Raw genomic sequence first — 26,849 nt, forward strand, 5'->3', positions numbered from 1 at the left:
CTCATACACAACATTTACTAGTTTTCCAAGCATGACAGGAATGGGGGGAAAATATATATAGATAAATATTAGAACAAGAACAATTTATGTTAATATTTCCACAATCTGTTTTTTCTGTGAGCAGTGCCTGATTCTTTTCTAAATGAACAAATTTCAGTTCAATGCTAAGGAAAAAAAATCTAATGTGGGACTAAATACAAAATAAACAAGATTATGATTCCAGTGTTTGCTGTAACTGCATTACAAAATCCTTCTTCCCATAGAAACTCAGGAAAACTCCTATAAAATTAAATGCAATTTTCTATGTTCATTTCTGACAAGCAATAACCAATAAAATGTCCTCACAAGGGACCCAGGAATGCTGCCTCGGGAGCACATTACCATTCACGGTCTGTCTCCATAAGCCTTGGCTACTACAGGAGCCCTCTTCTCAGGCCCACGGACCCGTCTCCTGAAAGCCCTACACCAAATCTGAGTTGTTGCAGAAGTGAAACTTGCCAAGCGCCACTCAAATTCTTCTAAGGTAACCATTCTAAAACAACATTGGCAGAAGGAATCTTGTTTAATAATAATAAGGCAGCAAATGTTGCTTTTGCATCACTGGGACAAACAGAGGCACAGAAAAAAAAAAAGAAACAGAAGAAGAAGAAAAAAAAAAGAAAAAGAAACAAGAAAAGGGGAAAGTGACACCAGCGACAAGTCAGGTAAAGTACGTGGACATTTAAACAGGCCACTTTCACAGGACACAAGGGAAGGACGTGAGCAGTGCTGTAACAGAGTCAGGAAGCTGAGGTGTTACCACCAACGCTCAATTCACCTTACAGTCATCAATAAGACAATTGTATATATTTTTGCACCTTGCGCTTGTAAAAGCAGATAAAATATTTAATATGTAATTTACAATGTATTTTATCAGCTCAGCATACAGGATGTTTATAGATTATATCAAAGTAGTAGACAGTTAGGGGCCTGTGCAAACCCTGCAAAAATAGAACTTCACGTATCTGCTAATCAAAAAACAAAAACAAAAACAGTATGCTGTTTAGAAGTGATACAATTCAAACTACCACAAAATACAAAGGACTGCAAAAATGTATACCATTCCAACATCATATATAAGTTATTAAATAAAGATCTGATTTAAAAGAATAGAAATGAAGCCTTTAAGTAGGTCTTTTCTACATGCATATTATTCCTCATTAAAGAAAAAATATGTAAAAAGGCCATTGGTAATTGCTTTGTTAACATTTGTAGAAAATGCCAATCCTCTGTCACAAACCCCACTAAGTTTAGCACTTAAGGTCTCTGCAGTGTTACAAACGTAATTGGAAATACTGTTAATTCTCTAACTCCATTGGTAAAATGACGTGACTTGGAATATGGCAGTCTTCATGTTGAGGGATGATCCACAGTTCCATTTTGTTTAGTTCGCAGGCGTGAGCCGTTACCCAGAAGAACAGCACCCTCCACTGCCACTCTGGGCTTGAGGTTCGTCGTCGATGATCTGCACGCCGCGCCTCGCAGCCCCTGCTTGACTCGAGCCATTGCCCTTCGCCCTCTCATCCACCTGGGCCGTTTCTATCATCCCTGAAACAGAAAGCCAAGGTGAGCAGACCCGCCCAGGGTCTCTCTGCACAACATTTGCCTGGACAGCGCCCTCCCATCAACAGTCTTTCAAGGACACACACTCGATGGTCTGACAACTAAGAAAGCAGCTTTAAAAACTAGAACATACAAAGCATGACACACAGTGGTTTAAGAGCCACAAAGAGAGTAACACAGGAGTCGGTTTTTGTTTGAATAAACACACTGTGTACACTAAGTATAATCCTTGATATTTTCTAAAACTATCAGAAATAGGTAAAGTTCAACTTATTCCTGGTGCAAGGAGATTACATTTAGGGCACAGGACATACTTAAGAAAGTGGTGTTTGGGGACTAGAGACATGGCTCAGAGGTTAAAACCACAGACTATTCTTTCAGATATCCCGAGTTCAACCACACGGTGGCTCACAACCATCTGTAATGGGATCGGATGTTCTCTCTGGTGTGTCTGAAGACGGCTACAGTGTACTCATATACAATCAACCAGTCAATCAATTGGAAAATATGGTATTTGAGGGGCAGGAGAGATGGTTCGGGGTTCACAGTATATATTGCTGCACCCACATCTGAAAGCTAACTGCCTTGGCTTCCTCCAACATGTACAGTCAACATGTAACTCATGAGCACATTCCCACGCAGACGCGCACAAACGTGTAATTAAAGTAATGTGTGTATTATTTTATAAAGCCAATGGTATCTGAAAGAGTAAAAAGAACTTAAGGGGCGGAGAAACAGTTCAGCAGTGACAGTGCAGGACTGGAGTTTGGACCCTGTGTGAAGAGGTAGTGTCCCAACAGAGGTCCTACTGGCTTCAAAGAGGACGGAGGCAGGAGGATGACTCAGGCTTGCTGGTGTGTAGCCTAACCAAGAAAATGCAGCTTCAGACTCAGAGACTCCAGACTGTGAAGAAAGGGTGGAAAATGATAGGAGAGTTCACCGTTGGCCTCCTTTGGCTTCCTTGTATACACACATGCTCACACACACAAATCTTAAAAAAAAAAAAAAAAAAAAAAAAAAAAAAGGAGAGAACTATCGATGTGTGGTACATAGTATCAAATTAAATGAATTGGGTAGAGTGGTCTAAGCACTCAGGAATCAAAGGCAGGAGGATTTCTGAGTCCCGGGCTGGCCAGAAAACCATACAAAGTGAAACAACACATGAAGCCCACGTGAATCATGACAGTGAGAAGCTGGATGCTGGTCGCAGGTGCCTGTAATCCCACTACCTTGGGAGGTGGAAGCAGTAGGATGGAGTTCAAAGACAGCCTCTGCTACATAGGCTTCAAGGCTAATCTGGACTAAAGTAAGATTCTATCTCACATAACTGGGACAGAGGAAGATGGGGAGCAAATTTTGTAATTTTGGCTTAAAGTTTTTTTTTTTTTTTTTTCCGTCTCTATCTCTTGGTTTTTCCAGATAGAGCTGTCCTGGACTTCACTCTGTAGACCAGACTAGCTTGGAACTCACAGCCATTGGCCTCTGCCTTCTAAATACTGGGATTAAAGGTTTGTGCCACCACCACCAGGCAAGAGTTCTTATATAAGATAAAAGGCACAGATTCATTAATAAATAAATGTATAAAAAATAAAAGCAGAAAAGCCAGGTAGGTAGTCCTATGGCCTTTGATCCCAGCACACAGGAGGCATAGGCAGGCGGATCTCTGAGTTCCAGACTACTAGACCAGCTTGGTCTACAGTGTGAGTTCCAAGATAGCCAAGGCTATTGTTATACAGAGAAACTCTGTCTCAAAAAACAAAACAAAAACCCAACCAACCAATTAAACAAAAACAACACCCCCAATCATCTCTTTTTTGAGAAACAATTTACAACAATGAAAATTCAAGAAAGACTGGGAGAAAACTTTTGCACACTAGTCAATCAACAAGACCAAGGAAGAAGGAGAGGGAATCTTTAAATCAGTAAGAGTTCTACAGTCTGCGTGCAGTCTGTAGCTCAGGGAGATCAGTTTTCCAGCTGGGGTGTGCCAGACAGCACAGTGAGATGAAATAAGGAACCATTACAGAATCTGTTTCGTCTTACTTATTAAGCCTTTTCAAGTTTTCCATTTCTGGGTATGTTTTAGTATATATGAAATGGATTTATATTAGTATTTGTATGTTACAGGACTTTAAATGAATATATGGAGAATACTGTAAATATTCTTAGGGCATGAGACTTAGCACACTGGTTAGCAGTCGATCTACCATCTTTGATTTGAAGCATGTCTGAGAACTGGAAACATGACACTTGGGTACTTGGAGAAATTCCAACTTCAGGACGTAACACACCTACATCCGAGTGTGTGCACCTAGATCCTCATGCGGTTGACACAGCACTGGTTCTCAGCTCCGACACATCAACATCACTCGATGGGTTCCACAGAACCTGCCCTCCCCAGACCTCCTGATTCAATAGGGTTGGGACCGGCCCAAGAAGCTGCATCTCTAATAACCTCAAGTAATGGTAATGCTGACTAGCAGAAGGCCTCGTTTTCCTAAAGAAATTATGAATAACTTTAGAGTCTTAAAGTAAAATTTACCTCAATTTAGTGTACACATTATTTTTTTCCTAGAAGCAGAGCCAGTTTCATCAAATTCCGAGAGAATGAGGTCCTTAAGTTTAAAGGCTACAATTTGACAACTACTCACTCTTACTCCACGGACTAGCACTCTCCTAAGTATAAAAATTGTATTGGCAACATGAGAAATGCACTTCTTAGTAAGACCATACTTATTAAGAAACTTGCTTTTCTTTCTCCTAGAAAACCTTTTATCATGAAACTTCAAACTTGTAGAGAAAAAGAGCCTAATAAAACCAACCCCTCATTTTACCCACATGTGTCCTACAATTATTTGGAATCAAGTACCAGACACATTTTATTCATGGAGTACTTTAATGTGCATCTGTGAAAGCCATGCCTTTTAAAGCTTAAGCACATCATCCTGACGCTGGAAAGACTTAGTGACCAAGCCTTCTGTGCTTTCAGGCACTGATTGTTTGCACAGTGTCTTCTTCACTAATCTGTCAATCAAGATGAAATTAGATCAACTCATTGCAACACACTGCTATGGCTGTTAAATGTGTGTTCTTCTTTCATTTAAACAGTGTATGTGTGGGCCCGGTCACCCTCGGATGCCACCCACCTTACTCTTTGAAAAGGGTTTTTCACTAGGATTGAGATTTCACCTATTGAGTTAGGTTAGGCTAGCCCCAGGGATCCAACACCACAGCTTGGGGGTGGGGGAGGGGCATATGAACTTGCGTCACCATGTCAGTGGGTTTTGGGAGTCAGGCTTATGTCCATACATAGCACTTTACCAATGCAACATCAGCCCCTTGCATGTAGTTTAATTCACAAAATTTTCTTGTTTTTTTTACAGATAGTTGTGAGCCACCATGTGGTTGCTGGGAATTGAACTCAGGACCTCTGAAAGAGCAGTCAGTGCTCTTAACCACTAAGCCATCTCTCCAGTCTCCTTGCAGAGACATTTTAAATACATCAGTACACATGAAACAAGTGACTTCCAAACCATCAGTTATTGCTTATGAAAGGCAAAAGTCCCAAGACATTAAAACAATACTTTCTTTTGAGGCAGGGTCTGGATCTCACTATGTAGGCCAGGCTAACCTCAAACTCTGAGATCCTCCTGCCTCTGCCTTCTGATTGCTGGGATAAAGGTATGTGCTAGAAACATTAATAACAGTTTTTTAAAAGCCATTTTTAAATGTACTGATGTGAGTATACGTACTTTTACAAAGGTCAAGAAAGAGTTCCTCAATGCCTTTGTTTTGTTTAGCAGAAGTATGGTAATGCTTTGCTCCCACAGACTCTGCATACCTTAACAAAGGGAAAACAAAAGTTATTGACATAAAGCTTTCTACAATAACAATCTTATGGCTAAATTTACCTTTATTGACTTACTAACTTATCCAATTTTAGTTACACTAAGGTTATTTAGCTCTTTAATTACTCTCTATAATAAATCAAATTTAGAAAGGAAAAAACATAACAGCATAGAACTTTTTATACACTAATTTGGAAAGCAAATACCTTAAAAGTCTTTGTGGTCCCTGGTATTTAATCTTGACAGCTCTCCTCCACATACTTCTCTCATTTTTAGAGAAATCAAGAAAAATTGCAAGAGAAATACCTTACTCTTTCTTGCAGCTACCCACCACTGTGCAGTGCAAACAGGCTTCCTGAGAACAAGTGTCCGGTCCTCCCTGAGGTCTGTGTAAACTAACCATCATAGTGCACAGCAAGTACTCCCACTGCGGAGCACTACCACTGGGGAGCGTGACACTTACGATTCTGCTTCTTGAATGGAGACGTGCCTCTCCTTTTCCAAGTCTATTTTATTACCTAGTGTGAAAATAGAAGAAACACTATCCTTAATATTGATTTATTTTAAATAAAATTAGACAATCCTAAATATATTGTGACTAATTATTTTTAAAAAATAACAGTACTCCCCATCAGCCTTCTAAGTGTCGCATCACTAAGATGTGAGAGCGGTTCATAATCTCACCTCCTGAACACCGGTCAAGTAGCTACTACTTCAACTTTCAGCCTGTCAGAGGCAAACAATCTCTCTTCCAAAGAGACCACACGGCCCAGTAGGGGCTTAGAGTCACTAGAAAGTATAGTTTGTCTTTTAATTAAAGTATATATACATGGTTTTAAAAAACAAAAAAAAATTCTTTATTTCCCAATCAACTTAAAGCTAACAATAATTAAGTATAATTATTGGTTTACTAAAATACAGCACGATTGCATCTTGGACTGTAAATTGGAACTCTTTTATTTGATAATATGAACTAGTTAAAGTAAAAATTTTAATGTGTGAATTTTTAAGTACTCTTCCACCATGGAAAGGCTTTAAGTATATTTTATAAAATAATTTTAGTGATCTTTTACAAGGAAATATATACATGCCATGTAGATTTAAAATTACTGAGAGTACATTTAGTTTTCATGAAACAATGGATCTAAGCCAAACAAACAAAAAACCCACAAAAACCAAGTAGAACCAAAATTAAGATACTGAAAAAGAAAATACAAAACCAAAAACAGTCTTATTACAGAGCAGTGGACAGAAGCTGAACAGAAGGTAAAGGTCAGAGAAACCACAGACAGGTAAGAATGGGAGAGAAGTAACCTAAGGAAGCACACTTGAAACAGTTTCCTTCCTTCCACGTTAACTTTCAGACAGAATAAACAGAATAAAGGCAGCACCCACGGAGAGTGAAATGTTTACCACTGAGAAGTCCCAGTGCAGTGGTCTGTACTGAAGACCTCAGACAATCTGAGCACTTAACTCCCAGGAGCTGCACAAATGGCGAAAGAATGAAGTGTGTGCGTGGGAGATGCTAAAGTCCGTGTGCACCAATCACACCGGCAGAGAACGCTATTCTCTGAACCACACGCTACAAGAACCACATTAACTTCATGTTCTACATTACAGTGTGTCAGTAAAAATTCAGTCTAATAAATATTATAGCCAGTATACTGGACAGTAATCAGGAAGAGAGCAAGCTGTTTAATTCTATAAATATAAGAAGTACCACCTGGTGTAGATCTCCTACAAAACTTTAGTACAGAGCTGGGGCGACGGCTCAGTGGTTAGGAGAGCATTACTATGCTTCCAGAGGACGAGAAGGCTGTTCTTGAGCCATGCTGGTCAGCTCACAATAACTGTAACTCCAGCTCCAAGAGGAAAGGGCCTTGGGCTCTTGTGGGAACTTGAACTCACATGTATATATCCCTCCATACACATATAACTAAAAATAATAAAAATAAATTTAGCCAGATGAGGTGGCACATGCCTTTTATCCCAGAACTTGGAAGGCAGAGGCAGGCTGATCTCTGGGAGTTCCAGGCTAGGCAGAGCTCATAATGACCATCTTTGCTTCTCTGTCTCTCTCTCTACATATGTGCTTGTATGTATATACACATACATATATGTGCATGTATTATGTATTATATATGTATAATATATGTATTTAAATGATGTGATTATATTAGAACTTCTGACCAATCAACATGACTGACCAATCAAAAGGAGATAAGCTTTTGTTAACTATAATCTATATAAAAGCAATGAGCTGACACGGCTGTTATGTAAATATGTAAACCTTGAGCTGGGTACATGAGGACAATAATCCCTAGGAGTCCAGCATTCCTGGAAGTCCAGCATTGCTCCTCATGATGACACCTCCCACAGCTGTAGATTCTGGTGAGTCAGTGACTCCTCTGAGAAGGTGGACAGCATGGAGAAGTATCCCGTTTATCACGGTGCATTACTCAGAGGGCAAGAGCTAGGCACCATTTTGAGAGAAACTATCTGGAAATGAGCTACCCAGAGAACTTAATAATGGGGAACAACCCCAGAAGAGGGAAACTCAGTTTAATCTGCAGTAGCCCAGTGGCCAGGGAGCGCTGAAGGCAGTGCAGAAGGACCAGATGCTGACGAGTGCTCAGTGCAGGAGGAGCCGTTTACAGGAAAGAGCGACCCCACCGTCAGCTGTCAGACAGACAGAGCTCACGTTCTGAGACTAAGCTGGCAGACCCGCAGACCCCAGCCTGAGGCTGGTGCGGAAACCAACCTCTCCAGTCATCTATCTGTTCACAATGGCTGCAGAGTCTGAAAACTGGAGCTCCGCTGGGTACCCGACCCCCACAGCTGCACCCTTCCGGCAGAGCAGTGGCACTTAAGTCATACTGAACAGATGACGGTCCTCAGACTTGGCAGATCTCAGTGTTGTAGCTGCTTTCTATGATCTCTATGCACTTAGGGGACAACCCCTTCAGCTAAGACAGCCATGCTGGAAACTCCATGCTGGAGAGCCAAGAGACCTTGACCGAACTGTAGAATGCAAAGCTAAGTGTTGTTAGCTCCCGTGAGCATCAGACATTTGTCCCCTGCAGGCTCGATGCGAGCATAAACAGTAGAACGAGGAGAGAGCCTGCATGTTCAACTGAAGTCTCTCCCCGATATAAGTAGGAGTCTATAATTATTGAGAACCAAGAAAGAAGCTGTGCCAACAATTTTTTTTGGCCTTTCATATCTTTTTTTCCTTTTCATTACATCTTTGGGGGGAGGATTTAATTATTTATTATGTATATATATGTATGCCTGTTATTTATGTGCACCATGTATGGAGCTGGCAGGGCAGAGGCCACTGGATCCTCTGGAACTGGAGTTACCAGTGACTTTGAGCCTCCTGACATGGGTTCTGGGAACCAAGCCTGTAACATCTGCAAAAGCAGTCAAGTGCTCTTAACTGAGCCATCTCTCCAGTTCCTCTTTTATTACACCATAAGCACTACTTTCTTCTGTCATATTTCTAAAAGCTTTTCCTGTTTACTTCCTTGTATATGTGTTACCTATTTTGGTTCACACATTTATCATTATTTCCTACCCCTTTCTGCTCCAACACACACAGGGACTATTACATTTCTAGCTTCATCTGACTGGAGCTTTTATTTTGGTGTTGGGTTTTGCATTATAGAAAAACTAATGCTTTTACCTAAATAAAAAATTACTATCTTATATGCATGATGCATGTGTGTAAGGAGAACATGCTCTAGCAGACATGTGGAGGCCACAGAACAGAGTTGGGTCTCTCGACACTTACACGGATCCCAGGAACTGCACTTCGGTTATGAGGACTTGTGCCCACTGATGGGTTCACTTTGGATTCCCTTCTTATGGTTACTTACATTTGTTTTCACACTTTTCACTATGAAACCATGAAAAGGGAACTTTTTCATGGTTTCAACTTTCCCTCATCTTTTGCTCTTTTCTCTTCCCTGCCATTACATTTTTTCTCCTTTCCTTTTGTTTACACTAGCATGCTCTTATATTAATTTTCTTATTTTCTGGTCTATGGTCACTGCTGAAATAATAGTGGAATTTTATATATATTTTTATATCTTACACAGTATGATGCTGCAGTTATAACTGTCTGTTTTGTCAAACAGTCATTTTGGGGACTGAACCCTTTCATATAAGCTACCCAGAAAGATCTCAAAATATAACCACAAGAAACAAAGGACTTTAAAAATAAACCAGTACTAATACTTACCAACTATACACAAACAGATTTCATTTCCCAACATTTTCCGTAATTCTTTGACCCAGTTTTTTACCTGTGTACAAAACAGAGCAAACATGACAACAGATCTTACTGGAATTAGTTCCAGAACACCTAAACCCCATGAGTGTGTAAAAACACGCCTCTAATTACAAATTTTTATACATTTTTCATACATTCAAGCAAAGCTATTTGCCAGAACAAAACATTGTGAAGCCCAGTATCTGGTATTAAGACATTTATAGCAGTCACTTTGGACTCAGGAGGGTCTGACCAACGTCTTTTTGATCAAGCCTTAATTGATTCTTAATAGAGACTATTGTTTTATAGCCTTTAGAAGGAAAAAAGTGTGCATGGCAAAATAAGATTTCATTACTTAGTATCTGACAAGAGTTTTCCATTGGCACTACTGATACTGGGGCTTATACAACCCTCTGTGGTGAGGGCGAGGGTTAGCAGAATCCCTCTACCAACTGAAGCCAGCATCACTCTCCCATGCTGTCAGCTAAAGATGTCTCCAGGTTTTTGTCATCCTCTGGTGGGAACCTCTGGTAGAGGACAATTACAGTAACAATGACTGTCCACTAAGGAAGCAGCCCAGCTATGGACCAGTTGGACATAAACTGGAATTAACAATATTAATCTTAAATATTACAATAATGAAATCATAATCAAACAGCATGATAAAGAACAAACCAGGACATCTGCTCTCAGTTCTTACAGTAAAATTTAATCTATATGAAATCAAGTCTCAAAAAACATAAAAAATACACATCTGTGAGTTGGAAAATTCCAGTACTATGTGGTAAACATTCACTGTGCGTCTATACCTATGACATGGATGTTCTACGAAGCTACTTTCTACAAAAATGCAGAGGAAGCGTCGTTATAAATCCTTATAAAAGCAGAGATCATTAGCTACCATCCTATAACAACACACAGTTGATTCCACATGAGAAATATCTGAGAATGGTAAGTGTACATCTTCACAACTCCATTTCTCCCTCAGAGAGAATGTAACCGTCCACCAATCCACATCTTAAAGAATTCACCATCACGAATCAGATCTCTCGGTGGATATCCTAATCTGTGCACTCATGCATTTGTGATGAGGTAAAGCTGGGCCTGTACTCTTCCTTTACCAGGTGAAGTTTTGGCTGGCCCTCTAACTCATTTGATCGAGCGTATGTGACAGAGGGAACACTATGCCCGCTCCAGACCCAAGGTTAAGCCAGGCCTGGTGGGTTCTACTTTCATAGGAATCTAACGATCCTACAAAAGCTTAGACTACAGTGCAAAACGAAGCAGAAACATACGGACAGTGGGCCATATGAAGAAGAACCAGGCCTGTTGGGTATTTCAGCCTCCATCAAATTCCCACCTCAGTACAGCTCTGGGGACTCTAATGCATGACAGGAGCAGAGGACCCGTTGGCCAACCCACAGGACCATGAGAAGTAGTGCTCCTGTGCTTAGCCAGCTTGCTTTAGGGGTTCTGCTCAGTATCAGTAACTGGCTCTTAATCAATGAGATGTGTAAGCCTCTGCTCTTTATGCAAAAAGCCAAGGAACGGTAGCAGGCAACATGGAGCAGCAGCCTCAAAATAACTAAAAAGCAAACAAACCTTAGATCAGCATTTGTTTCATGTTTATTCCCCAGGCTGTTTTCCTGCACCATTAATAATCTAACAGAGAAACTGTATATTTGTATTTGCCTCATTAAAATCGACAGGTGTGGGGGATGAAGAGGTAAATAGAAAAAAAAGAAAACAAAACTAAATTAGAAGCCATTTCACCAAGCATTAGCTTGTAACTTAGCACAAGAAAAGCTTCTGGGGATTTAGCTCAGTGGTAGAGCGCTTACCTAGGAAGCGCAAGGCCCTGGGTTCGGTCCCCAGCTCCGAAAAAAAGAACCAAAAAAAAAAAAAAAGAAAAGCTTCTGACTTGCAAATTACCCCTTTCCTCGCACAAGCCCACACACTACTGACCAGAGGAAGGTCATATGAGAACTATCATGACTGTGGGGAAAGTTCACAGGTGACTTATTTTTGGTCCCAAATCAGCTTAAAAATTCTACATTTGGCAAAGGGCTTGCTCCTTTAATCCCAGTTCTTGGGAGGCAGAGGCAGGGGTTCTCTGTGAGAGCCTAGCCTGGTCTACATAGTAAGTTCCAGGTCAGCCAGGCCTAGATAGTGAGATCCTGTCTTGAGGAGAAATATTCTACATTTACAGTATAAATCTGAAAGGGGTTAAACAAATTATTAAAGAATTTTAAAAATCAACACTATCTTTCTAAAGTTCATTCCTCCAGGGTGTTTACTTGGGGGCTGGGGGAGGGGCACCGACTTCAGTCTGCTCTTCCTCTCCCCTTTAAGAGGAGGCGGTCCGTGCAGGCACTCCAAGCTTTAGGTGCCCACTATGTATGGAATCAAATGCAAGTAGTTTTTATTTAAAGGTAAATATAAAGTCTCTACATTTTTCCTAAGCTTAACTTCAATGATTTCCCTTTCTCTAATATTTGAGAAAACCATAATAAATCATTAATACTCCAATATGAACTAATTGTTTTGATAAATAATGGTCACCATGTATGCTCAAACTGTGTGCTTTACTGTTTAGAAACTAGTCATTGGCAAATGCAGACACGAAAACGAGAGACCAATCAACCAACCAACCAACCAATCAGCATGGTCCTTCCAATTAAGTCATCTACGGAAATAAACAGAATACCTTCTGAAAAGAATCTTCATCTGTTACATCATAAACTAAAATAGCTCCATTCGAATCTCGGTAGTAAATTGGACCCAATGCATGGAATCTCTCTTGACCGGCTGTATCCTAAGGAAGAAAAAATGCTTAGCAGATCAAAAGGAAAAAGCATATGGCTACGAAACCGAGAACCCAAAAGACAGTGAAAAGAAACACAAGGCACAAAGAGCCAGTGTGCAAGTGTCAGGTGACGCTTTACTGTTACATAGGATTATCCTTCCTCCCAGCTATGCTCCTTGGCAACCTCCTACCCACACTAACAGACCAGACCAGGAGTTACATGGTCATGGTTAGAACACTCTCTGCCCTAAACTGAGGATCTTCAGAATGCAGAAGAGGGTGCATCAGGACCACGTGCTAACACTTCGTGATCTCCGCTAGCTGCTGCAGGTGCAAGGAGGAAAGTGAGTGCAAGCAAGGCAGTGCCATCAACCCTGGCCCTTCTGCCACTGAGAAATTATAACGGCAATATTAAAGTGGTACTCCAAATAGATCTCTTTCTTTTTTTTTTTTTAAGGTTTACTATTTTATGTATATGAATATATTGTAGCTGTCTTCAGATACACCAGAAGAGGGCATCAGATCCCATTACAGATGGTTGTGAGCCACCATGTGGTTGCTGGGAATTGAACTTAGGACCTCTGAAAGAGCAGTCAGTGCTCTTAACCACTGAGCCATCTCTCCATGCCCCCCCAATAGATTTCTTAATTAGATTTTAATTAAGGAATGGTTTGGGGTACTTAATTTATATACTTTAAAAAAAATAAGTATGAAATCCAAATTCCTATTCCTCAAATGAGTTAGTTATTAGAATATTTCTGAAGCCAGCCATTGTGGCCATATACCTTTAAGCCCAGCACTAGTGGGGCAGAGGCAGATTGGATCTCTGAGTTCAAGATCAGCCTGTTTTACAGAGTGAGTTCAGGACACCAGAGCCACACAGTGAGTGAGACCCTGTCTCAAATAAACAAGCAGAAAAAAGATTTCTGAATACTTACCCATATAGCAAGGTTTACTCTCTTCCCACCAATATTTAACTTCTTTGTTAAGAAAGAAGCCTAAAAAAATAAAAAGGAAAGAAATACTTGTTAAGCAATGTTTCCTATAAAATAATGAAATGTCCTTTCCTCTGACCATACATGAATGAATGAATCAACTCCATATCAAATTTAGATTGTCTGAAAGAGAAAAGGCAATCACTGAGTTTTTAATTTATTGCCAACTATTCACTAAAGACAAAATATTATTCATAATCTAAGAAAAACTATCTTGTTCTATGAACACAAGTTATCAAGACTCTAAGAGAATGTGAGAAGTGCTCAGGGTTTAGTTTGGCGGTTAATGGAGGAACAGTAAAAACACTGGAGATGGCTCAGTGGGTGAAGCGCTTCTCATGTGGTGTGAGGACATGGCATGATGACCCGAATGCTTGACCTAGAACAACCCAAGTCAAGGATGACATCCCAAGTTGTCCTCTGAATCCCACACAGACCTCGTGCAACACACACAAACACACACACACACACACACACACACACACACACACACACACACACACGACATGCATTCTAAAGAAGAAAGAATTTGAGACAGAATCTCACTGTGCAGCCTGGTTCACCTAGAACTCACCATGTGGACCAGGCTAGCATTTAACTCATGGAGATCCTCCTGCCTCTCTCTGCCTTCCAAATGCTGAAATTTAAAGCATGTGCCACCATGCCTAGACATGTGTGTGCATGCACACACTTAAAAATTAATAAAATACCCATAAAAACACATTAAGAAGATGGTTCCTCTCCCTTTGCATATATGAAGCATTTTTTCCTAGAGCATTTAATCTAGTGAAATCTTCCTTACTTCTTATTAAAACGAATGTCTAGAAGATCCCTAAGATACCCAGCATTGCTCAAAATGGTTCTGTGCCTACAATTCAGATGTTTAACATGTAACTCTGTCACAGAAATGAAAGGCCATGCGCCAATCTTTCAAGGGGAGCTTACAGGATACTAGAGACTGAGGAACAGAGAAGAATGTTCTGTGACACAGACTAAAACAGAGGATCTTGTCAAGAGAGTCACTATAAGGGGACTTGAGAAAGGAAGTTCAACGCTTGTGGCATTGGAAGGAAGGTGATAAATGATCCCTCTGTTAGGAGTAGGTTGAGTTTCTCCTACCCACTCAACAAAGTCACTGAAGCCTACAACTCATGAAGCCACCCCCACCCCCACCCCCCCGGGAACTCCAGTCGGCACGGTCAGTGCCAAAGTGAGACCACATAAAGAAGCTAAGGCGAAATCAGAAGGTCCTAGGATTGTGACTCAGAAAGACAGCTCAGCAAATAACAGTGCTCACCATTGAGTCTGCCAGCCTGATGTCAGTCCCCAAGACCCACAAGTCATTCTTTTTTAAGATCCTATGAAGGGACTGGAAAGATGGCTTAGTGGTTAAGAGCAGTTTGTTCTGGGGTTGGGGATTTAGCTCAGTGGTAGAGCGCTTGCCTAGCAAGCGCAAGGTCCTGGGTTCGGTCCCCAGCTCCGAGAAAAAAAAAAAAAAAAGAAAAAAAAAGAAAAGGAAAAAGAGCAGTTTGTTCTGACAGAGGACCTGGGTCCTATTCCCAGCACCTACATGGCACAGTATTCCAGGCCTCAAGTTCACCATGTAGACACGGATGACCTTGACCCCTGGTCATCCTGCCTCTACCTCCCACGTGCTGAGATTACACATGTGCAACAATCAGCCTGGCTTAGTGCTGATGATTAACCTCTGGCTTCAAGCACACCAGGCGGGCACTCTAACAAATGAACCACATCCTAGCCCCGCCCGCCTCGTAGGTCTTAATGAAACCTGTTCCAAAAATGCCAGACCAGCAGACCAGCCCCCATATACACATACACACACACACACACACACACACACACACACACACACACACACACACACACACACGGAAGGTACATTTGGAAAACTGTACATACTGCTTCCTACATTTCCATAATACCCATGAACATACTACAGTCTGTCAAGGGGAGCTGGCTAGATGCGTCTACACGAGTGCTCCCCTAACTCATTTCCCTTCTCTCACTCTGGGGTTCCTTCTCTACAGAACTAAGCAACTTCTCCCCTGGGGAATGTCTACATCCTAAGAAGCACCCGTCAAGACAACTTATCAAACAGAAAAGACACCCAGGGTCCAGAATCAGTTGGTATGTTTCTAAAAGAGAAGACCAGAGTTCAGAGCTGTGTCAAAGGAGTCACGGGAGAGGAAACACAGAGGAGGCAAAAAAGGAGAGCACAGCTAACTTCTGGTGAGGATAAGAATCATGGATCCCAAGAGCCGTGGCACACTGAGGGAAATGGAGTCGAGAACAGCCTTTGTCTGCGGTGTCCACAGATGGGATAAATGGCAGTGCTGAGACAAGCAGGGATAGCTACCTCCAAGGGACACTAAAACTAATGCAGATGGCTAAGGGAAACATAGATTGTCTTGAAAAACGACAAAAACAAAATCTTAAATGGCAAAAAGCAAAACTTGGACAATGAGACGGCTGTAAGTTAAAACAAAACAACTTAATAAAGGATTTCTCCTACTTTGCAGCACAGAAGCCAAAAATGTTTCAATCTGAATGTCAGCTTTGCTCCTTACTACCTATACAATTTACTTGAATTCAATCCTTCCCGATATGGTTTAAATATCAACGTCTTGTAGAAGAAATGCAAATTCTGTGATTCTTTTTCAAATATATATAAAACTAAATTAATTGCTCTTCCCTGAAAACCTTGTTTTCCAACTTTAGTATTTTGATCACATTCTCCAAGTCACTAAGGTTTAATCCCCGCAACCTGGTGTGTGCGGTCGTGTGCTCATGTTTAAGGATAAGGCCTTACCTTAGTCTCCTCAGAGGCTAAGACACCACTATGTCCAGCTTTCTCGAAGGTTTAGAGTCTTCGAATTATCTCCCTGCCAGCCAATATTCATCCCCAAAAAACTCCCTAAGTCTTCATATTTTCTATAGGATTCTATGATAGCCTTGCCTCAGAGTCAGCCCTTGGTCTCCCTTTACAACCTGACATTGCCCTGAATGTACTGTGTATCTTCCTCATGTCTCCCTGTATGATGCACACATTCTATATTGAATTTCTCTGTTCTATACTTTCTGAAAACCTCACTTGCAACATATGAAATATACTGTCTTCCACTATAACATATCTTTTCCGGATATAAGAATTCTACAAGCTAGATTACATTTTTCATTATTCAATCTTTTTAGACTAACATAAAATAGGCAATATTTAATAGCTTTCCAAATATTATTATTCCAAATAAATTCTCAGAACACTCTGTGAGTCGGAGATAATCATCACCCAAATAACATAGGCATGGAAATTGAGACTCAAGGAAAGTGTCTTGACCACACAACAAGTTCCAAAGAAATAAAACAAGGGTTTTTAAATTAATCTTTACTTGTATATCCATGTGTGTGTAGGCACACATGCTATGGCTTGAGTACCTTTATATGGTCCTCATTCAAAGCTTCCTACCTTTACTTGGGTTCTTGAGACCAAATTCAGGGTGGAGGGCTTGTGTAATAAGAGCTTTTAGCTGCTGGGTTACTCACTGACCCATGGACTAAATTATCTGAATTCAAATAAGAGACGCACTTCTAAAGCATGTACCAAAAGAGACCTGTTTTCCTTTCAGTCAGCCCTCATGAGTGGAAAGATCCTCTCTGTAATGTAAGTCATTTCACTTCACCACACTCTGTTTTCAATAACAGTGGGTTTTTTTTTTAAAGATTTATTTATTATATATGAGTACCCTGTCGCTCTCTTCAGACATACCAGAAGAGGACATCAGATCTCATTACAGATGGTTGTGAGCTACCATGTGGTTGCTGGGATTTGAACTCAGGACCTCTGGAAGAGCAGTTAGTGCTCTTAACCACTGAGCCATTTCTCCAGCCCTGTTATAAATATTTTTATGAGCAAACACTGCTTTTAAAATATAATTTTGGTTTAATATACATCAGAATAGTAGCAATAATCATAATCCTGATATTTTTCTGCTTAAATCAGCTCTATAAAACTATGCCCCTAAATTGGCCAGATTAAATTACCCTTTGTGATTGTAAAATACCAGGCGAGTGTATTTCTTAATTCTGTTATATGGTAGCAAAGGTAAGAGGAAATAATCACAGATTTAAGAACCACAATTTCAGCATTTGCAGGGAATTATACACTGCTGGTAACTCCTAAATAAACCACCAGTACCATCTGTCAGAAGGAGGAGAAGTGATGTATTCAACAGTAGTAATCTGGAAGGTTCTAGGCCTGGGAGTGGGGCTTATAGACTCTGTCAAGCTCTGTGCTCTCCAGTTCTCACTTAATGCTTGTATCAACCTGGTGAGGTAGATAATGAACCCTATTTTACAACTATAAATTTGAGATTTACAGAAATACAGTGACTCAACCAAGGTCAGATAATTAGGGTGGGTGTGGTGGGCAGAATCCTGTCTGACTCCATAACACCTTTCCCATTGCACAGAGTTGTCTAGCCAAGAAAGCACACGTTTCTTAACTTGGCAATTCTCCATTTAGACAGTAAGTGTTCCTTGATACCAAGTCACCTCCCTAAATCTTCTCACGGTAGGAAGAACAGAGCAAAGATCAAAGTAATGGCGTTTTTTCTACCCTCTTCCTCCACACGCCATGAAATCCCAAGTATTTCATCTTCCAAACTTCAGATATATTAAAAACTAGAGATCTCTAGCTGGGTGGTGGTGACATACATACAACTTTAATCCCAGCACTTGGGAGGCAGAGGCAGGCGGATCTGAATTTAAGGCCAGCTTGGTGTACAGAGGGAGTTTCAGGAGAGCCTGGGCTACACAGAGGAAGCCTGTCTCAACAAACAAACAAATAAAAAACAAAAACAAGTGATCTCATTCTTAGTTCAGGTTGTTACTTTTTCCTGGTGCCTATTACCCCACATCTTACCCGAAACCTAGTGGATGAAGGGTAAAAACATGAACTGTGGGCGGGAAGACACAGGATCTTTCCATATCTTATCAATCACTGGTCAGTTCTTTATTGTCTGCTAACTTCTGGAGGTCTTTCCAATAAGCATGAACAGGTTTCTGAAAGCATGGTACTGAATTAAGAACAAATATGATTCTGTTTCTATTTGCTGACTATGCTATACACAGAACTAATCACATTATTTTGCTATCCCTAATATTGTTGTAGACCTCAGTGTGATCACTCCCAATCTTAAGATAGAACTCAAACAAGTAAATTATATAATTACCTTTCTGTAGCAAGAGAATAAAAATGACCAGAAAAGAGACCTGGGTTCTTCAATATTTGTACATTCTTTATTTTCTTTCTTAAAAAGGAAGGACAGGAAGGTAGCTAGATAGGATAGATAGGTAATAGATATTGGTACCTATTAGGTATCAGACACCCAGGACAAATCACATACAGCAAATGAAGAGTACTGAGTGGAGTTTCACAGAAGGCTAGCCTTCTCTGTAGCCTCCAACTTTTTTATTAAAAACAACACAAACAAACACCAACCGGACTTGGTGGCACACCTTTAATCACCCCAGCATTCAGGAGGCAGAATCAGGACAACCATGAGTCACAGGCCTGTATGGGCTACTAGGTAAAATACCATCTCACTAATAATAAATAAGTAAGTTAATTCCCCATTTTCTATCGCCTTCAGACAGCTAGTAAAATAGTAAAGAGGTAGTAACTTTAAATATTGTAACTATTGTGTAGATGCTATAATGGATTAGCTAAAAAAAAAAAGCCACATGATATTCAGAGCTATCTAAAAAAAATTCACACATTGTAAACAATCTAAGAAACAAGAAAAACAAGATTCCTAGACAAGCAGCTGTGATACAAGCATAAAGCTGCAGAGTCCTGGAGGGGAAGGGACCACTAAGACATAAACATTGACATAACGAAAGTGGCACACCTTGTGTTTGTGGGATGTTAAGTCTTGGTTGTCTCACTTGCTAAACTGTCACAATCAGTATCTCAGTCTAAGAGCATTGCTCTGCTTGTCAAAAGCCAGGAACCTACTCTAGACTTTGGAAGGTAGATGGCGGCATTTCAGTTACAACCCAAAAGGGAAGATGATGGTTCGGGTTATAAAACAGAAACATTGCTCCTTTTTAGGGAGATTAGTTAAAAGTGAGAGACATCGGGCTGGAGAGATGGCTCAGTGGTTAAGAGCACCGACTGCTCTTCCAGAGGTCCTGAGTTCAATTCCCAGCAACAACATGGTGGCTCACAACCATCTGTAATGAGATCCGATGTCCTCTTCTGGTGTGTCTGAAGATAGCTACAGTGTACTTATATATAATAAATAAATACATCTTTAAAAAAAAAAGTGAGAGACATCACTTAAGGTGCATAATCTTCCATAAGTACCCTCAGTATGCACACACAGGGCACAACTAAAAAGGAGAATGGTCACCCGAGAGTGCAGCTGCAAGGACCACACACAAGGCAGAAGTAATCACCATTGGAACAGGCGAGTACGTGGAAATGACACAGTCCTTTAAAAGAAGAGAAAGCTGGCTGCTAGTACAGCGCCTTCTCATCTTTACTTCCCCAGCTAACACACAGTAGGTACAAAATAAGAACATTTCCTGAGCTGATAAGACGGCTCAGGATGTGAAGGCTACCAAGTCTGACAACCTGAGTTTGACTCCCAGAATCCACACTGTGGAAAAGTTGTACTCTCCAGAAGGGCACATGCATGTACACACACATGTGCTCGAACACACACAGACTTTTTAAATCCGAGAATTTAATTCCTTAGCATCAACACATTATCTTAACATAGTCCATAGGGAATAATTTTCTCTCTCACCCAATGTCTATGTCAACTTTACTGAAGACTTAAATCATTTACACACACACACACACACACACACACACACACACACACACACACACAAAGCTTGGCGACTCCATAAATTCAAGTGTTCCACAGAACTTACCTATACAATTACTCTACAATTTTAAGCAAGCAAGGAGCAGCTCTGGAAACAGCAACACTAAGACACAAAAGCATGGCTCATACTGTGACTAAAACAGAACAAAATCCCGGAATTCTAGATATGCCAATCCCAGTCAATATTTAGAATGAAAATAATATTAAAATTTAAAACATATATTACTTTTGAATCCAGCTATTATTGTTGAGAAACAGTCTGTAGTCTGGATTGGCCTCAATCTTCCTGTGTAGTTGAAGATGGCCTTGAACTTCTGATCTCCACCTTCCCAGTGTTGGGATTACAGGCATGTGATACCATGCCTGGTTTATGTGGGAATGAAAGCCAGAACGTGATGTAAAAAGCAAGTAGTTTACACAAACTGAGCTCTATTCCTAACCTCTGTGTGTGTGTGTGAGGGAGAGAGGGAGAGAGAGAGACAGACAGACAGACAGACACAGAGACAGACGGGGGTGGGGCAGAGAGAGAAACAGAGACAGATGTTGACTGATTCTCATTTTATGCCAGGCTGGCTTTGAACTCATAATCTTCCTGCCTCAGTCTCTAGAAGCTGAGATCCAGATGTGTGCCACCATAATCAGTTATGATGGAGAAGGTGCCCACGGAGGCCAGAAAAGGGTGTGAAGGGTGTGGATGCCTGGGAGCTGGGCTACAGGGACTTGTGAGACACCTGACGTGGGTGCTGAGGACTGAACTTCCATCTCTCAAAAAGGCAGAAAGTGCTCCTAACACCAGAGCTACCTCCTTTGCCCTCCTTTCCTTACTTTGTGAGGCACTGAGCCTGGAGAGTACTCGTTCAATAGACCAGCTGTGTGGCAGCCCCAAAGGTGCTCTAGTGTCTGGGTCCCTAGCACTGGGATTATAGGCATGTGCCATCAAAGTGTTAGGATCCAAACTCAGGATCTCATGCTCCACTAAAGCCCCTTCCCAGAGCCTATGAATAGTTGACTCCTCAGAGACTTCTCAACATGATTCAAGTCTGATCAATCCCACTCACTTCTCTGAGTTGTCGCTGAAGAAACATGTAATCCACATTGAGAGACCTGTGAAGAAAGCATTCCCATTTTATAGGTGGGCCAGTTTACCACCATGACCGTTCATAACTCAGTCTAATTTCAGAGTCCCACTACTCCTTTCCACTGCTGTCATGAGACTTCCTGATAGAACTGGGGGCTGCTCACACGTGGTGTATTTTGTTATCTGCATCTGACCAATCATCCCGTGACAGTCCTTATGCGCAAGGCTAATGAGATAGGAGAGCATCAGGCTGGAATAACTGGCCAAGCTTCACTAAAGGATTTGTGTTTACTGTATGTAGCAGCCCCAAAAGGACAACTCCATTAACAACTGTTTTCACTCAGGAGGAGGAGGGGATCGTGGATGTTCTGAAACAACCCAATCCTGAAACAGTAAACAGCTGAAGAAAACCTAATCTCTGGCCATGCATCACAGGAGTACACTGGAGCTTGCTACTAAGCTCTATATTTGCTCCCCCAAACCCCATCCCTTTGGAAGTCTTTGTGAACTGAAGAGAACATTGAAGGCCTTCTAACTAAATCAAGTAAGGAAATTAAGGTGCAGCCATTCTATACGACAGGTTCCATATCTTTCTTCTTTGCAGAACTCGGGACAGACGAATACTGGCCTAAATGGGCCCAATGTTTGGGGTGGGGGAGTGCCAAATCAAGACTTAAAAGGATATTAAAGATTCATTTGTGTGTGCTTCCTGGCTGCAGATGTGATGTGACCAGTTGCTTCCCCAGGTTCCTGTCACCATGTCCCCTGCCATGACTGTACCACCAAAATATCAACTAAAACTTTTTCCATCCTTAAAAAATAGTGAAATAAAATAAAATTGGCAAGCTTTAAACACTGGTACAAATCAAGTCAACTTTAACAGATCAAGCACATTGAGAAAAAAAAATACTTTATTACAAATTCAAAGAACTGAGAACCTGAAGGAGACATGAGTTTCTTGAAGCATTTAAGACTAATACTTAGTTGACAACAAACCCAGTAGTAACCAATGCCACAACTTCCCCAGAAACTCACAGGAACTTTACTACTTCAGTGTCAGAAGAAGGGGAAGTGACTACCTGCACCTCTCTGTGCAGTCCAAGCAGGCCTGGACTCAGTCATCCCTACAGCTCAAAGCACCCCACTTAAGTAAAGGAGGACGCCAGCCGGGCAGAGGGTGGTACCTGTAATTCCAGTCACTCTGGAGACTGAAGCAGGAGGATCATGAGTCTCAGGCCAGCTTATGCAACAACAGAAACAAAGAAGGGAAAAGAAGGAAGGATGGGGGCTGGTGCCCTGACACCAGGAGTGCAGAGGACGTTAAATGCCACTAGAGATCCAATTAAAGAACCAGAGCTGTTTACCTAAGACAAAGACTCGGGAGGTCACTAGAGCCATCTCAAGGAATGTCATATGAGACCAAAGTTCCAGAGGGCAGAATTGAGACTCAAACAGATTCTGGCTCTACAAAGAGAAAAACTTGTTTGACACTAGACATAAAAGGACATGGAAAACCTCCAGGCATAGTAAGTCTTCTGTTTTCAGTGATAGCAGTTCATTTCACCTCCAAATGAACCCAGCGCCTTTGGCAGGTTAAGCAAGCTCTCTACCACTCAGCTGTATTTCCAGTCTGTGACCTCCAAGATGTCTAAAATGTTTTGAAAACAGAGTACTCTAAAGAATACTTTAAACACAAAGCCCTTTAAAAGAATATGGAGTTTGTGAAGGATTCCTCTCCCATCTCTGATGCATAATCTCCTCCTCTTGGAAATTAAAGCAACAAGAGGTTGTGTCTTACAGATGACACAAATCAAACTTCTCTGGGAAGAGTGTTGAGAACGAGGTGGTGGACAGCTACCCACAAGGAAGGAATCAGAGTGTCGTTTCCATGTGTTAGTAAACAAAACCTTCACTTCTGTCAAGTAACCCACATACTGTTTACCATGAAAACAGTTTACGCAGAAATCTAAGCTGTGATGCTATTGGTACTGAGATCCACCATAGCTCGTCCTCCCTGCGTGGTTCACACCGCCTTCTTTCCACAGACTTAAACATCTTTCATCACTTTTAGCACTGAGGGGGTCTTAAGAAATATATAACCTAAACACAGTTTCTTGGTTTGTTCTTTTGAGACAGGGTCTCACTGAGTAGCACTAGCTGGTCTGGAACTTGCTGTGCAGATCGAGTTGGCCTCCAACTCAGAGATCTGCTTGCTCTGTCTCCTGAGTCCTGGGATTAAGGATGTGTGCCACCATCGCTGGACTCGATAGTGCAGATTCTTAGGTTGAAGAGCTAAATTAACTTTGCAGTTAAGCTTTCCTACTGTAATACCTTTTTCTTGTCTCTTCCAGCATAGAACAGAGGGAAGTGTAAAATGGGTTGTTTATTATAATCTCCAGAGGCAGTGAACCATAACCTCTCAAAATCTAACGAGGGCTGAGCACCGGCTCTGCCATACCATTCACTTGGGCGTTACCACCTGACATTTACTTCTCTAGGTGCCATGCTTTATATGGAATTGAAAACAGAGGAGTAAAAATAAAGTATGGAATCAGAAACCGAGCGTCCTGGTAAACTCTACACTCGGTCGTTTAATAATAGCACCCGACATCAAATGTCACACCCATTAGGTTACGCATTCCAGTCGCATCTGTGTTAATTAAGATCAATTGCACACGATGGAGCAGTAATAATAGTGTTTACCCCATTTCCGGTGCTAAGTGCGGTTTCCATATTCACCTGGACAACTCTGTGTACTCGATATAATCATTATGGATACAGTGGCAGCAGACACCCGGGGATGCACAGGTTAAGCAATTTACCTAAGATCACAGGGCTAGAGAAATAAATGGGGGTAGGATATGAATCTAGACGGCCGAACTCAAGTCCACTAGCCTTTTTAGCCTCTGAACAGTCTGATCAAGACACATTAATAGATAATTTTCTTCTAACACATGCAAACTGATTTTTTTAGGAGAACCGGGAGATCGCAGAGCCTTCAATGGCCTGGTTTCACTTTCAATTACATTGTAACACTTCCAGACTCTTCCGCTGTAACTGTAGAAGCAAGCCCCGCGTTTCATGACATGACAGTAAAGAAAATATGTAGCAGCAGCGCCCAGATTTTTAGTTTGATGACCAATTGCTGTCTACTGTGTCATATGATGTTTCAACGTGGATAGACCAAACCTCAAAGAATAAGTGAGCCGCCACGTCCGACTCAAGAAGGCTGCAATGAAAACTGCGTAACCTGCAAGCAGCAAGCAAGCGGTCGTTTCAAAAAACCTCCAACGACGGGTGTTTTAAACCACTCCATTTACTTTGAAAGCAGGACAAAATGGAACTTGCATAAACACTTAGTCATCAGCACGCTCTGAAGTTACAAACCACCTCGTTCGCAAATTCTAATCTGCATCTAAGTTCCTACTTCGCCAGGAAAGAAGGGCTGACCAGAGACCAGAGAGTGAAAACACCTGGTGCCCCAGCAGAAGCCCATCAAAGGGGAAAACCAGCCCGCAGACTGGGGACTCCCCAACCTGCGCAGCCTCCACCAGAACTGGGGACTTTTCCGGGTCCTTTCCCTCCCCTCCGTGGGTCTTGACATCCACAGACTGCCGGGGTCCGCGTGTCCCCAAAGCAATAGCAAAAGGCAATGGGTAGGCGGGGGGTTGGGGGAGTTGACAGGCCAGAGGCAGAGGAGCGATCGGGCGCGGGTCCCTAACCAGGTTCCCCGGGGTCTGCACCTGCAGGGTGGTGATGTGCTTGTCGTTGAACTTGTTCTCGCAGTAGCGCAGCACCAGCGACGTCTTCCCCACGCAGCCTTCTCCGAGCAGCACCACCTTAAAAGAGTAGGCTCGGCCCGCCGCCGCCGCCGCCCCGCCGCCGGCCGCAGCCATCCCGCCGCTGCCCCGCCGCCCGAGCCCAGCGCCGCGCCGAGCCCCGCACCACCGCCGCCGCGGCGCCCGCTCCTCCCGGGCCCGGCTCTCTCACGCCCCGCCGAGCCCGGTGCCCGCCGCGTCCTCCAGCGGGCGAGGCCTGCGAGGGCCGAGAGAAAGTCCCAGAATGAAGGGCCCCGGCTACCACGTCAGGGACCCGAGGCTAGGAGAGAGCTACCTCTCCTCCCTCTAATGGCGTCTCCTTCCTCCTACGTCACACTCCGCGTCACGTGACCGCGGCGGGCGGAGCCTGCGGCGGGCGAGCCTGGGCCTGTTCCGGTGTCCGCACCGACCAGCTCAGCGCTCCGGGAATCCCGCGTTGGGAAGGGGTTGATCTTTGCGGCCAGACCCCACTCTGATGGGATAGAATACAGGACGCGATCGCCTGGCCCGAGGAATGGTTCCAAAGAGGACAGCCATCACGCCAGGGGGTCATCCCAGGCCAAGTCCGGCCAAGGTGCCCTTGAGTCTTTTTTCTCTGGGCTCTCAAATCCGGGCTCTTGAACTTTCCAGTTTGTCCACACGGCCAGGTCTTCTAGTCATCGTCCAGGTCTCGTCTGAAACCGGAAAGGCTTCCCTGACCACTCAGTCCTTCCCACATCCTTCCATCCCTCCTACTCACTTCCTCACTAAGATATTTCCTAACAGTGGTGTGCCTTCTTTATCACTGCTTACCACACTCGGTCGAATTCCGATTCGGTTGTATGTTTAAGGGCAAGGATTGCGGAAGACTTATCCTCCCTCGGTTCCCAGCCCTAAAAGCCAAGCTAAGAATGAATACTGCTGCATCAGTCATTAAGCCCTGCTTCCCTGGGATTTCTGTCTTTCTATACTGAGTCCACTTTGATGGGTCTGGTTTATATGACGATTTCTTGTTTTTCTTCCTGTGCTTCCACTTTTATTTCATGAAATACACTCTCCCAAGAAAGCAACCTGGTATTTCTGAAATTTTGTAAGTTGGTGCCATTTAAAATAAACTTTCGTCTCTTATTTTACACTTCAACTTAAAGGCAGCCCATTCATTCTTCAAGGACCCTGTGAATGTAGCCACTACTTGCCATGTTCTGCATCGCATTAGATACAATGTCTCTGTCCTCAGAGAGCTTACATTTTTTATTAATCAGGGAAACAACGCATGGGCAATTGCACAGTGAATAGTTTTAACGGGAAGCAGTTCAGAGTGTTTTACAAAGATACATGGGAAGCCAGCCTAGTTAGCGTCCTAGAAGAGCTTCCTGGAGAAAGTTTGCCTTTTGTGAGGAGTATCTTAGGCAAAACAGAGAGGCATAAAATAGGAAGAAGCATCTGGCATTGAGCAACTGATGTGTGTGACAAGAGGTCAGACAAGAAATCAGAGTCAAGAACATCACCTTTAAGTCAAGGCCAGCTTGTTTTGAA

The 26,849-nt window shown here is 42.2% G+C and overlaps 1 protein-coding gene across 3 annotated transcripts; it reads right to left on the bottom strand.

The window, feature by feature from the left end:
* Window positions 1-846: 846 nt before the first annotated feature.
* Window positions 847-25,669, bottom strand: Rab21 (RAB21, member RAS oncogene family). Of its 3 annotated transcripts, NM_001004238.1 has the most exons (7): window positions 25,260-25,632; window positions 13,468-13,527; window positions 12,431-12,538; window positions 9,694-9,757; window positions 5,914-5,968; window positions 5,355-5,443; window positions 847-1,587 (listed from the first exon to the last, which is right to left on the bottom strand). In NM_001004238.1, the coding sequence occupies exons 1-7, from the start codon at window positions 25,410-25,412 to the stop codon at window positions 1,445-1,447; spliced, it is 672 nt and encodes a 223-aa protein (NP_001004238.1). In that variant the 5' UTR covers window positions 25,413-25,632; the 3' UTR covers window positions 847-1,444. The 3 variants fall into 3 exon arrangements, with proteins under 3 accessions (NP_001004238.1, XP_087412451.1, XP_087412452.1); XM_087556325.1 differs by lacking the exons at window positions 847-1,587; window positions 5,355-5,443 and having other exon boundaries at window positions 5,941-5,968; window positions 9,694-9,755; window positions 12,428-12,538; window positions 25,260-25,669; XM_087556326.1 differs by lacking the exons at window positions 847-1,587; window positions 5,355-5,443; window positions 5,914-5,968 and having other exon boundaries at window positions 9,690-9,755; window positions 12,428-12,538; window positions 25,260-25,669.
* Between the last annotated feature and the right edge of the window lie 1,180 nt (window positions 25,670-26,849).

Source organism: Rattus norvegicus, chromosome 7 (genome assembly GCF_021556685.1).
Source record: "Rattus norvegicus strain SHRSP/BbbUtx chromosome 7, alternate assembly SHRSP_T2T, whole genome shotgun sequence".
NCBI classification, from domain to species: domain Eukaryota; kingdom Metazoa; phylum Chordata; class Mammalia; order Rodentia; family Muridae; genus Rattus; species Rattus norvegicus.